Raw genomic sequence first — 13,852 nt, 5'->3', positions numbered from 1 at the left:
TCACCCACCACTCCATGAGCCTTCACATCCAACACGTTGTTCTCAGCAACTCCCACCATCTTCAAAAGAAACCTACCAACAAACACATCTCTACCTGCCCTCAGCTCTCCACCTTTTGCAGGGATCACTCCCTCTGTTATTCCCTTGTCCTTTTGTCCCTCTCCACTAATCTCCCTCATGGCACTTACCCCTGCAAGCAGCAGAAATGCTACACCTGCCCATTCACCTCCTTCTTCACCTCATTCAGAGCCCCAAACAGTCCTTCCAGTCCTTGCAGGTAGCACTTCACCTGCATATCAGTAGGGGTCATCTACTGCATCCAGTGCTCCTGATGTGGCCTCCTCTATATTATTGGTGAGGCCCGACGTAGATTGTGAGTCTGCTTTGTCAAGTACCTCAGCTCCATCCACAAAAAGCAAAGTTTTTCAGTAACTAACCATTTCAATTCATATCCCCATTCTTGTTCCAACATGTCAGTCCATGGCCTCCTCTTCTGCCATGATGATTCCACTCTCAGATTGAAGGAGCAACACCTCATATTCTGACCAGGTAGACACCAAACTGATGGCCTGAACATCGATTTCTCCAATTTCTTGTAATTATTTTTCCCCTACCTCTTCCCGCTTCTTCATTTCCCCACTCCAGATTCTTATCTCTTCTCCTCACCTGTCTATCACCTCCCCTGATGCCCCTCCTCCTTCCACGATCCACTTTCCTTTCGTATCAGATTACTTCTTTACCAGCTGTTTTCCTTTTCTACTTATCACCTCCCAGCTTCTTACTTCACCCCCTTCCCCCACCCACCTGGCTTCACCCATCACCTTCTAGGTAGTCCTCTTTCCCCTCCACCACGTTCTTACTCAGGCATCTTCCCCCTTCCTTTCCAGTCCTAATGAAGGGTCTCAGCCCAAGACATCAACTGTTTATTCACTTCCATAGATGCTGCCCGACTTGCTGAGTTCCTCCAGCATTTTGTGCCTATTGCTCTTGATTTGCAGCATCGCTTGTGTTTAAGACCAAGCATTGCACATTCCCAATTTCCATAGACAAGACAGTTGTGATCTGCCTTCTAAAATTGCTGCAATTCCTTTGGTAAAGATCATTGCACAATGTTTGGTCAGTCATTCCAGGATTCAGACTTCACAGCAATGGAAAAGCCATTTAATTTCAGGACAGGATAGTGTACAGCTTGGAAGTGAAATGCAGGAAATAGCATTCCCTTGTATCTACTGACCTTGTCCTTCTGAGTAATACAGGGATTGAGTTCAAGGGAAGCTGACAAAAATGAACGTATTGTGATGCAGATGAAATTTGAGTAGAAACTATTAACAGTTCATAATGAAATATATAAATTAATATAGAAATAAAATAAAAGTTTAGAATAAAAAAAAGCAGAGAGGAGATATTTCAATTTCTATTCTAAATATTCCCAAAATGAAAATCAGAAACTGATGTACAATATCCAATTGTATTGTTAGCTGAAATTCAGTAAATGGCCCAAGTTCACTGGAAATCTAATACTCTGTAATTATTTGGCTGAAAACATATTTTTTAAACTTGTCTTTTAAAAGTGTCAGCTCAGTACATGTAAGTCTATGCCGTATACAATCTGGAGGTGAAGAGAAAACCGACATCAAGCAGGATCATGTTTTGCCAAGAAGTATCAGTGCAAGCATAAGATGTTCTTTCGCACGGTCTTTTTAGTATGTTCAATCCAAATGTTGAGGTTTAGCTACCATGAGAACAATAATTTTAGAGGATAGATTGGATCTGGAAACAGTATTCTCTTCACTCATGTATTTTATGCCAAATAGTATTAGCCTGTTGGCTTACAGTTCATCTGGTCAATACAGAATTTCTTGATTCACCTTCTGAAACTGGAAAATGAACTTGAAGCACAAAGAGGAGTATAATATCCAGTTTATAAACTCCCAAATAATACTTCTATCAGTCTGGATGCCAATCAATAAATGTAAAACTGATCACAAAGGATTTGTGGCCTGTGCATGGCTAAGATTGAAATAGCACTGACAACAAATGTGAATTTCTGAGGCAAACCTAAAAGTTCTGTCGCATCAGATTAAAATTTAAAGCAATTAAATGAAAGTCATATTAATTTGTGCAGCAAACCTTAAGTAAACAGAACATGAATTGCACTTGAGATTCTAATTTTATTCAAGAGTTACAGGAGTTTGCTATGATTAAATAAAATCAGCATTTTTAAATACTAATGAACAAAATAACATTGTTTTTAAGGGCACCGAAATACCAACTTACTCATCAGATTAATTGTTACAGAGACAATGGCTTATGTATTTATATTAAATGGACTTCTTGACTTGGTGCAAACTACTGCAAGCTGTAGTGAACTAGAGCATTCACACTTTAATTTCCAATACTGACTACATTTAGAAACTTTATATTTGATGTCAGTAAGTACCTGGATTCAAATGTGCCAGTTTACACTGGAGATCTTAGTGTAATTAGTGAAGATACAAGTTTAAAAAGGAGAACCAAAGTATGTGATGTTATACTCTATATGAAATGAGATTTAGTTGGTCTTCAGGCAAAATACTGGCTAATGAATAAGATCTTAAAAATGTTCTGCCTGGAAATTTATCTGTCAGTAATACTAAACACTTTGAAGGGCATTCTATTCTGTTTATAAAATATGGTTTCACTGGTTTTATTTGGCACAACCACCTAGGTTGATACTTGCACTTTAATGGCTGCACCTTCCAAATTCACTATTATAAAGTATATGTATTAATAAACAAGTTTCTCAAATTTCAGTACTTTTAATATTTACATTGCCTCTCACACAAATGCCATATCACAATAAAACAAAATGTACTAAACTCAAGAGTAGCACAGGTTTATAATATAAAACTGAAACTGAAATAACCCTGTAATAAAGTTTATTTCCATCCACCTTCTTTGATTGCTCAAACATTTATACATTTCTGTATCAAAAACTGAGCCTTTCAACTGACTGAATTAACAGCTTCTGGGCATATAAAGTTCCAGATTTCACAACTGTTATGTAAAATAAATGCAGTTTGACAACACCCAATGAACACTTTGCATCTAAATGCCATGTTCTGATGGACTCAGTCAACACAGGATTGGGTCTAAACTGAGATTTCCTGACTGAGAAATCCGGTACATAGAGCAACATACTGCATTGTGATTCAGACAATCTGACTGCTCTATATTCAACACACAGGTAATCAGAGCCCATCTTATGGATATCATGTATTTTGGTACAGTATAATATACCCATGGGATAGATGTCTGGCCAATGAATGGTTCCTCTACCCCAAAGAATGAATGTAAAGAGAGAGCAACAATGTAACCTTTGATGAGGCACTGCCAATGTTTCTTCACACACACTCCTCAGTAGAACAGCATCTCAAAATAAATCCAACAAATACTTAATGACAGTGGTAAGATACAACAGCTTTGAAAAAATGCAGCATCAGCTTCAGCCAACAATTGATTAATGATAGAGTTAATTAATTTTGTCATAAATGGCAAAATTCAGTTTTGTGTTCTTTTAAAATTGTCCTTTTAAAAAAATATTCTATTATTTACAGTTACTAAGAAAATAATTTGTTCAACGGAACAGTTAATGTCCTATTAGCAGTTTAAGCTCAAAATTTACAGAGCAGCATTTTCTGTCAAGCTAAGGTCACAATACTTTAATCTGCCTGAATGTCTCAGCCATGCATCTAATATTGCTGATACCAGTGCATTTCCGGCACACTGCCATGAAAGCTTTTTCTCATATATTGCATCAGAATCCATTTTCGACTCACAACTTGTTATACATTAGAGCAATTAATTAATCAAATGAGCCCAGCACTTACCGCTGGACAGACGACGAGAGAGATTCAAGAAAATTGTCACCTCCAGAAGCCATGTTCAACACTCATCCAAAGGTAAAAGCTTTCACAGGCAGAACCTAAAACAGGATTTTTTTTAAATGTCATTACTACTAACTTCATGGAGACCACATTCACAGGTAATCAACTTCAGTTCACTAGTTGTAGTTAACTACTTAAAGTTATTGCATTCTTGTAGATATGATAAATTACATCATTGAAACTTAAAGCTCTAAGAAAAATTGCATCACATATTAGTGATTTTTCACTGCTGGCCCAAAGTCTTCCTTTGTATTCTAACCTCCAGCAGCCTCCACTGCTGCCTGGCACATTTAATCATGATCCTTATGCTTATTCACAATCTTTGATAGAACCTAACTTTTACTAATCCTCATCTTTCAGCTTCCTCATGAAGACTTGGCATTTTTGAATCTCAACAGTCTCTTGTGCCAACTTTTCCCTCCTCGATGCATTCATTAAATCTCAAATTCAGGGCCCATGTTTTTTTTTTAAATGAGGTCATGTGATTAGGCTAGGATTAAATTGGGGGATTGCTGGGCGGCATAGCTCAAAGGGCTGGCAGGGCCTACTCTGCACTGTATCTCAATAAATAATAAAATAAATTAGCAGTGACTAAAATACAATAACCAGGGCCTTTTGTGTCCCCTAATGTCTGGTCACATTTGCACCTCTTCAAAAGGCTGCAACTGTAGGATACTGGGAGTAAGTTGCCCATGAACGGCAAGATCATCCACTGGGATCATACTGTATGATGTGAGTCAGATCCAGTAGGATTTGACTCAATAACCTGACCACTAATGGTTAACATTGTTCCAATAATTTCACCATCTTGGCGTCAACTGTGCAAATGACAAAAGCACATCATCCTGAGCACAGCACTCATAAATGGCATATTCCACTCACGAATGCTCTCAGCAGTCAGGGGAGCAGAATTCTGACAAAACTCAAAAACCAGAGGATGTAATTTGTTTTACAGCTCACAAGCTTTGCCATTTTGATCTACTAGTGACTTCAAAATAAATTGAACACTGGGGCAAAACTATAATAATGTGTTGGCATCTGTCAATGGAAAATGTAGGAGAAGTGGTGAGTTAAATTAATTTTTCCCATGGAATATAGAAGACCATTCAGCCCACCAACTCTATACTGGCTCTCAGACCAATTGATTTAATCCTGTTTATTTCCCTGTCAGCTATTCTTCCTCACATGCCGATTAACTGCACACTAATTCTTCTGTCACCCACTTAAATTAGGGGTAATTAGCAGCCAATTAAACTACTAGCTAATTTATAGGATGTGGTAGAGAAATTGAGCAGCCAAGAAAACCCCATATGGTGACAAGGTAGACATGCTAACTTCATGTTGAGGTTGAGTGCAGTGGTTTTACCTGCTGTGCCATCTGGGGGACAAGTGGGTATATCTGACGCATTGACAATTCCTAGGGAAAGGAAAGAATAAAGGGGAACAAAATGCAGCCTTGGTGGTCAACAATATGGGCAGTAGTAAGTATATACTTCTCAAGATCCTCCTTTCCATTGTCCTCAATATTAATTGCAGAGAATGCACTGTCTTTTATTTCAATAAATAAAATCATTGAAATGTACGGCTCAGATCCTACTGCCCACCTCTTCAATGCTGACGCAATACCAACCCAAACTAATCTAATTTCGGTCTTCATCCCTCTACATCTTTCTTGTCCAAGTACTTTTAAGCACTGTAAAAATACCTGCCACTGCCACCACCTGTGGCAGTCCATTCCAGATTGTCACCACTGTTAGTGTGAGAAATATTTACCCATCAGGTCACCTTTAAATTTCTCCCCTCTCACTTAAAGCCTCTAGTTCTCTAGTTCCACTACCCTGTCATAGGAAAAAGATTTTGACTGTCCAATCTATCAATGCCCCTCATCATTTATAAACCTCTATAAAATCACCCTCAGCCTCCTACATTCCAAAGCAATTAAACCCGGAACATTCAATCTTCCCTACATTAAGCAGATATTTTAATAGGAACAAATCTGCAAACAAATTGTCTGAGAAAGTCATCTTAACTCCTTTGCCTTATTAATGAGGTGTTAAGCAACCTCCCACTCATTCCTCATTGGGGTGGCTCAGTATTGTAACGGATAGTGCAACGTTATTACAGCACCAAAGATCAGGTTAAACTCCTGCCGCTGTCCATGAGGAGTTTGCAGGATCTCTCCATGACTGTGTGAGCTTCCTCCCGGTGCCTGGTTTCCTTCCACATCCCAAAGACGTATGGGTTAATAAGGTAATTGGTAACATAGGTGTAATTGCCTGGCACGGGCTCATTTGGCTAGAAGGACCAGTTACGGTGCTGTGTCTCTAACTAAAAAATAAAATAAATTCCAGGAAACCGTACAGCGTGTAGATGCCAGACAACATAAAAATACAAACTGAGTGTCTCAGAGGGAAAGTGGTACAGCCAGAGGAAATGGAAGTCACAACTTTCCTGGTGTGACCCAGAGGAGTATTTTGCTCCTCCTGGTATCAAAGCTGAGTAAAAACACTTACCCTTTTGAACATCCCATAATGACACAGCTTATTCCAAGTGAGCAGAGTTAAATTTGCCACCACAGAGTTCAGTCCAAGTTCATTGCAATCTAGTACAATAGATACAAATGTTTGTGATGCTCTATGTTCCCAGGAGAAGCAAAACCTGTTATTATTGATCACCTGAGACATTGTCACTGTTCACTTCTGAATATGCCATTTGATAAATATGTGTGCAGTGTTATAATCTGAGCAACAGTTATGCAAAATGCTTATTCTACCACCTAAAATCAGCATTCAGGTGAAACATCCAATACAACCAATTAAGTAAAATACATAAATGGATTTTTTTCTGTCAGGTTCTTCACATCATGACACATATTTGCATAACAAGCCAATAAAAGTCAAGGTTTGGCTTAGAAGGCAGAATACTCATCAGAAGGCTTGGTTTCACACTGAAGCTGAAAAAATAGGAAAATGTCCCCCGTATAAAGGTATCAATTACTGTTAATTTAGTTCCATATATAACCCAGTAACTCCACAGCAATGTGTACAGTTATCACATTGGTATCACATTATTTATGGTAAAAAGTATAAAGGCACTTCTTAACACTGTCAAAAAAAAATTAAAGCAAGTTACTCAAGAAAAGCAATGGGAAAAGCAGGTAACACTGCTGCCTCCCAGCTCCATGGACTCAGCTTTGATCCAACCATCAGGAGGTGCCTGCATGGAGTTTGCACATTCTCCTTGTGACCAAGTGTCCTTATCCCAAAGACAGGTCGATGGGAATCAAAATCATAATCAACTTTAATATCAGAATCAGAATCTGGTTTATTATCACCGGCATGTGTCGTGAAACGTGTTAACTTAGCAGCAGCTATACAATGCAATACATGATAATATAGAAAGAAAAATAAATAAATGAATAACCACTTAAATTGATTATAGTAAGTATATATGTATAATATATGTGTGTGTGTGTTAAAATAGTGCAAAAACAGAAATAATACATATTTTAAAAAGTTTAAAAAGTGAGATAGAATTCATGGGTTCTGTGTCCATTTAGAAATTGTATGGCAAAGGGGAAGAAGCTGTTCCTCAATGACTGAGTGTGTGCCTTCAGGCTTCTGTACCTCCTCCTGATGGTAACAATGTGAAGGGGGTATGTCTTGGCTGATGGGGTGGTCCTTAATATAGGCATCAACTTTCAGAGGTACTGCTTCTTGAAGCTCCTCTTGGAGGCTAGTACCCATGATGGAGCTGACTAATTTTACAACTTTCTGTAGCTTCTTTCCATCTTGTGCAGTAGCCCCCTCCCCCCCTCCTCCCGTACCAGGCAGTGATGCAGCCTGTCAGAATGCTCTCCATGGCACATCTATCGAAGTTGTTACGAGTTTTAAATAACAAACTGAGTCTCTTCAAGCTCCGAATGAAATACAACCGCTGTCTTGCCTTTTTAATAGCTGCATCGATATGCTGGGCCCAGGTTAGATCACTGGCACACATTCTCTTGCAGCAGTAGTACTTTGCAATACATAATAAAAAAACATAAATTGTAATTAAAAAATTAATAAAATAAATTATATTTTGTGCAAAAAGAGAGGAAAAAGTAGTGATGGAATGTTCATGGGTTTATTGTCTATTCATAAATCAGATTGTGGAGGGGAAGAAGCTGTTCCTTAATCATTGAGTGTGTGTCTTCAGGCTCCTGTACCTCCTCCTTGGTGATTGAGGGCATGCCCTGGGTGATCGAGATCCTTGTTGACAGATGCCTTCTTTTTATCTGGTGGAGGGGTGGAGATACATCCCTACCAAAGGAGGTGTAAGGTGCTTCTTCCCTCCGCTAGCCTGCAGGTCATGCTTGGGCAAGGTGTAGCTGCTGCTTTGCCCCCTGATCAGGGTCATGTGAAGCCACAGGAGCAGACGGTGGTTGACCGTATGAGTAGCTGGTACATAACACAAGTCCTGGTTGTAAGTTAACAGATTTCACTACCAATGCTGGTGATAATAAACCTGATTCTGATTCTGATTATGCTACCCCTGAGCCAGGCAGCCAGTCTCTGAAGAATATTAATAATGGCTAGGGTCACCCATCTTGTAAAGGCACTGCATAAAAGAACCACTTCTGTAGAAAAACTTGCCAAGAACAATCATGGAGAAAAGTATAAGAACAGTAGTATGACAGGGGTCTTCCCCACAGGCAATGATAGATTAAAGACAGATGGAAGACTATGATCACATGTCAAATGACACAGCACACAATAATGATGCTGCTGACTTTTTCAGATATCTTCAGTGCTGGGGAGGCTGGTGCTGATGGAGATGGCTGAGCTTGTAACTTTCTGCAGCTTTTTTCAATCCCGCAGTATGGCCTCTCCATACCAGATGGCGATCCAATCAGTTAGACCACTTTCTTCAGTACATCTGTAGGAACCTGCGTGTCCTTTGTGACGTACTAAGTCTCCTCAAGCTTCTAATGAAATAAGCCCCTGTTGTGTTTTCTTTGTAATTATGTCAATATATTGAGCCCCGGAGAGATCTTCAGAGATGCTGACACGCAGCAACTTGAAACTGCTCACCCTATCCACTGCTGATCCTCAATGAAGACTGGTGTGTCGAAGGGTCTCGGCCTGAAACGTCGACTGCGCCTCTTCCTATAGATGCTGCTTGGCCTGCTGCGTTCACCAGCAACTTTGATGTATGTTGGTCTGTGTTCCCTTAGCTTCCCCTTCCTGAAGTCCACAATCAATTCCTTGGACTTACTGATATTGAGTGCAGGGTTGCTGATCAATCACACTCCTGTAGGCCTCCTCGTCACCATCTGAAATTCTATCAATAATCACTGGAAAATTGACTGTTGTAAGTGCAGAATTAGGAACAAGGGAACACGGTGGATGGCATTGGTCTGATGGGAGTTGGCATAGATTTTGTCAGTCTGTGATAAATTAGAAAAAGAAGACAAAGTATCTTGAGAGGGAAAAGATTAGTGGAGATTTTTGAGACAGAAATTCATCTGAAGACCAGACAAAGAATTGGAGAAGAATTAAATTTTAGGTGCACCGGAGACCAGAATAATTGTTCTAGAAGTAGAATAATAACTCCAGCATTGTAGAAATTTAAAAGGTTTAGTGCCAGAAGGGCAGACTTGGGAGACGAAGTCTACAGGATTAAACCCAGACAGCAAATCTAGAATGGAGCCCCTAATGTGGCTGGACGTCATAGAACACCCTTCCAGCAGCTCCTGCAGCCAAGCTGGTGCCAAATATATTGCTTCATAAGCTTTCCTTTGGACTACACTGGTGAAGCTGAGAGGGGGATCTTGACAACTGGGCATCTCAGGATCTTGATACCTTCTGCCCAGGCTTGTGATAATGGTCATCATCACCCATTGATCTCGAGACAGACGGATGCCGACCACCACCAGTGCCCGAAGAATTCACAGACCAAGTCATAAAGGGATTCGAAAACAACAGGAAAGATTTAAACATAAACAATGCCTAATCAGGTGCTGCAAGTATGTGAGTGACTCAATGAATTTAACTTGATGCAAGTTAGGATAAGGACAGTGCAATGAACAAATTCCATTTAGTCCTGGGGGAGGACAGGAGACCACTGGAACAGTAAACTCCAGATGAACCAAGGCAGGGAAAGAGAGAATTAAGTCAGTCTAGATAAAGGAGTAGATACACTGGTCAGCAAAAAGGCGAAAAGTGGCATGAAGTTTGCAAACAGCCTACCTTAGCTTCAGAGGATGATGAAAGAAATGAATGAGGTCAATGATTTATTTGCATCAGTAAGCAAACCACTAATGCTTTCAAATCACTTCATCAAAGAACAAACAGAAATCTAAATGGAATCCTTCTCCGTCCTACAAAAATATTAATATGTGCATTCCCAGTGAATTTAGAGACAGTACTTATAGGGCCCAAAGTCTCTAGTGATTACAAATGCAGGAACTCACTTACAATTTGCCCAATTAGCACCTTCTTTAATTAAACTGATTGTAAGTAACGTGTGCCAAAGCAGAAGTACATTTCAACTCTTAAAATATATCAGAAAACAATAAAATGCTCTGGTATTGCTCATTATTTTTGAAGTAATGCATAAAATTAAATATAAAGTCACAAGCAAAACTCACTTATCTGTCAATCAGCATGCTATTTTGACATTGCTTATTGTGGAATCACTTTTTTTGCTATATCTAACGGCACCTCTGACCAAGAATGACTTAATAACAGCCAGAATCTATATATTCAGAGGCTATCATCAGTCAAGCATTTTTTTAATAGGATAAGCACATTAATTAGAGTCTGCATTTAAACCTTAAACATTGGAATGTGAAATATCAAGATGCTGGCATAGGTTGCAAATTGCTTCTGTGAAACACTAATAAAAATAGCAATATTCTTGGGAATGGGATATAAAGCTTTGCTCCCCAGTATACAAATTATTTCTTTACCCAAAGAAGCAATCACATAAAAACATTCAGAACATTATATCCTTGTGGTTCACCATTTCTAATTCTTTGGGATAAAATCGATGGTTTGCTATTGGCCAAAACTGGTTAAACAGAGAGATCTTAGAAGGTTGTAGCACTGGACAAAGTTACAGGAAGAACAATCCCATCAGCCCAAATGTCTGTTACTAATCTGATGCCAAATATAACCAAACCCATCTGCTTGGTTATAACCAAACCCATCTGCTCGAAGATGACTGATATTCATCCATTCCCTGTATGTCATGTTGCTGTCCAAGTGCCTGTTAAAAGTTATATCTGCTAGCACCACTTCCCCGGCAGCTCATCCACCACTCTCTGTTGAAAAAAAAACTCTTGCCTCATATATATTATCCCCTTTCATCTTTAACATGAAGGTTGAAAACAATTTTTAACCTTTAAGTTGTTTAACAAAAGTTCCAGTCCTTTATCAGAAATCAGTGTAGTCAATGAAGATAGGTGTCATGGGTGCATCAGTCTTGATTCTATATATTCTGGCTGCTTTAATACATGGGGAGTTGAAAGTGGCAGGCTATTCAGGACTGTGACAAACCTTGAAAGTCAAGAGGTAACAAAGCTGGTGAAGAGTCTTACAAAAGAACATGAGCTAATGCATGAGCAGAGTTGAGTTTCATTGCAGAGTTTGTACTGATGATCAATTGCCAGAACTTGATCCAAGGAATCAGAATCAGAATCAGGTTTAATATCACTGGCTTATGCCATGAAATTTGTTAAATTAGCAGCAGCAGTTCAATGCAATACTTGAAAATGTAGGAAAAATAAATTAATTAATTACTGTGTGTGTGTGTGTGTGTTGATTTAAATAGTTAAATTAAAAATAGTGCCAAAACAGAAATAGTAAGAGTGAGGTAGTGTTCATGAGTTCAATATCCATTTGGGAATTGGATGGCGGAGGGGAAGAAGCTGTTCCTGGATCACTGAGTGTGTGCCTTCAGGCTTCCATATCTCCTTCTTGCTAACAATGAGAAGAGGGCATGTCCTGGATGTCCTTAAAGATGTATGCCGCCTTTCTGAGACACCATTCCTTGAAGATGTCTTGAATACTATGGAGGCTTGTACCCAAGATGGGAGCTGACTAATTATAGCTTTCTATAGCTTCTTTTGATCCTAGGAAGTGGCGCCTCCCACACCCCCATATCAGACAGTGATGCAGCCAGTCAGAATGCTCTCCACAATACATGTGTAGAAGTTTTCAAGTGCCTTAGGCGACAAACCAAATCTCCTCAAACTCTTAATGAAATATAGCCACTGTCTTGCCTTCTTTATAGCTGCATCAATATTTTGGGACCATATTAGATCCTCAGGAATCTTAACACCCAGGGATCTGAGGTTGTTCGCTCTCTCCAACTCTGATCCCTCTATGAGGATTGATTCATCTTCTCTTGTCCTGCCCTTTCTGAAGTCCAAAATCAGCTCTTGGTCTTACTGATGTTGAGTGCAAGGTTTTTGCTGCAACGCCACTCAACTAACTGGTATATCTCGCTCCTGTATGCCCTCTCTTCTCCATCTGAAATTCTGCCAACAATGGTTGTATCATCGGCAAATTTATGGATGGTATTTATGCTATGCCTAACTATACAGTCTTGGGTACAGAGAGTACAGCAGTGAGCTAAGCACACTTCCCTGAGGCGTGCCAGTGTGGATCATCAGCGAGGACGAGTTATTAATACCAATCTGCACAGGTTGTGGTCTTCCAGTTTGGAGGTCGAGGATCCAATTGCAGAGGGAGGTACAGAAACCCATGTTCCATTGCTTATCGATCAGGACTGTAGAAATGATGGTGTTCAACGCTGAGCTATAGTCAACAGACTGCATCTTGACATAAGTATTTGTATTGTCTAGTTGAAGGACATATGAAGAGCCATTGAGATTGCATCTGCCATAGACCTATTGTGGCAATAGGCAAATTGCAGTGAGTCTAGGATCAGGTACAAGGACAAGATTGAGAAATGTAAGATTCAACCTCAAGCAGAAACAAGAATGAATAAAGAGCTATAGGGGAAAAATTCTGGTGTGGACAGAAGACATTGGCTTTAGCCCTCCCAGTATTTATTTGAAGGAAATCTTTGTGAAAGGAAACAGCTTCATGCCCCTTATCTAAGAAACTATATTTTGCCATTGCAGATGGTCCAGAGGAGGCTCACAAGAATGATGCCAGGAATGAAATGGATGATGTGTCAGGAGAATTTAGTGGCTGTGGGCCTATACTTTCTGGAGTTTGGAACAATGAAGGAGGTGATAGGTTTTTGATTTGTAAGGTTGTCAAAGGTTATGAGCAGAAGGCAGGAGAATAGGATTGAAAGGGATGATAAATTAGCCATGGTGGAATGGCCAAACAGATTAGATCGACCAAATGGCCTAATTCTGCTCCAAAGCCTTATGGACGAAGTTTAACAAATTTGAGGTGGTGGAGAGAGAGTGTTCAGATGGCCTAAGGATGGTAGTAGATAAATGAGAGGTTGGGAGAACCAGGTTAGATCTTCGAGATTTGCAGGGGTAATAATGCAAATCTGGAAAGTAATTCTCCACCTACAATGGAGCGGTGCAAATGGAAACATCTTTGTACCTCTGAATGACAAGGGCAAGTGATTGAGGAAGGATGACTTGTCATATGCCAAAATCTGCACTCAGATAGGTCAAGGAGGAGGATAAGGGAAATATTGTCAAGACCTTGTCATTATAATAAATATAATTTGTACCTTTCAAAAGGATATTTTCCACAGCAGTGGGATGGAAATAATGTACAAATGTTAATAAAGACAGAACTTAAACAGAAGGGATTTACTCCAGAAGGGAAAACACACTGCATTGCCAGTCATGTCTGAGGCTTGCTAATTCAGTATAATTATATTTTGCTTTCCAATTATACTCTGAAACTTAACCTACATTATATATTCTTAATGGGAAAGAGAAGTCT

General features: G+C 39.5%; 1 protein-coding gene across 2 annotated transcripts in view; it reads right to left on the bottom strand.

Annotated features, from left to right (window-relative positions):
* Positions 1 to 13,852, bottom strand: part of LOC134354273 (protein inscuteable homolog) — a 433,993-nt gene that overhangs the window by 304,816 nt on the left and 115,325 nt on the right. The window contains exon 2 of one of the 2 annotated variants that reach the window (XM_063063188.1): positions 3,870 to 3,964. The exons of the other annotated variant lie outside the window; for it this stretch is intronic. Coding sequence (XP_062919258.1) covers positions 3,870 to 3,922 — 53 coding nt within the window. The 5' untranslated portion in view covers positions 3,923 to 3,964. The remainder of the gene's footprint in view (positions 1 to 3,869; positions 3,965 to 13,852) is intronic. 2 annotated transcript variants of the gene reach the window in all.

Source organism: Mobula hypostoma, chromosome 11 (assembly GCF_963921235.1).
Source record: "Mobula hypostoma chromosome 11, sMobHyp1.1, whole genome shotgun sequence".
NCBI lineage: Eukaryota > Metazoa > Chordata > Chondrichthyes > Myliobatiformes > Myliobatidae > Mobula > Mobula hypostoma.
This window is presented reverse-complemented; position numbering and strand designations above follow the sequence as displayed.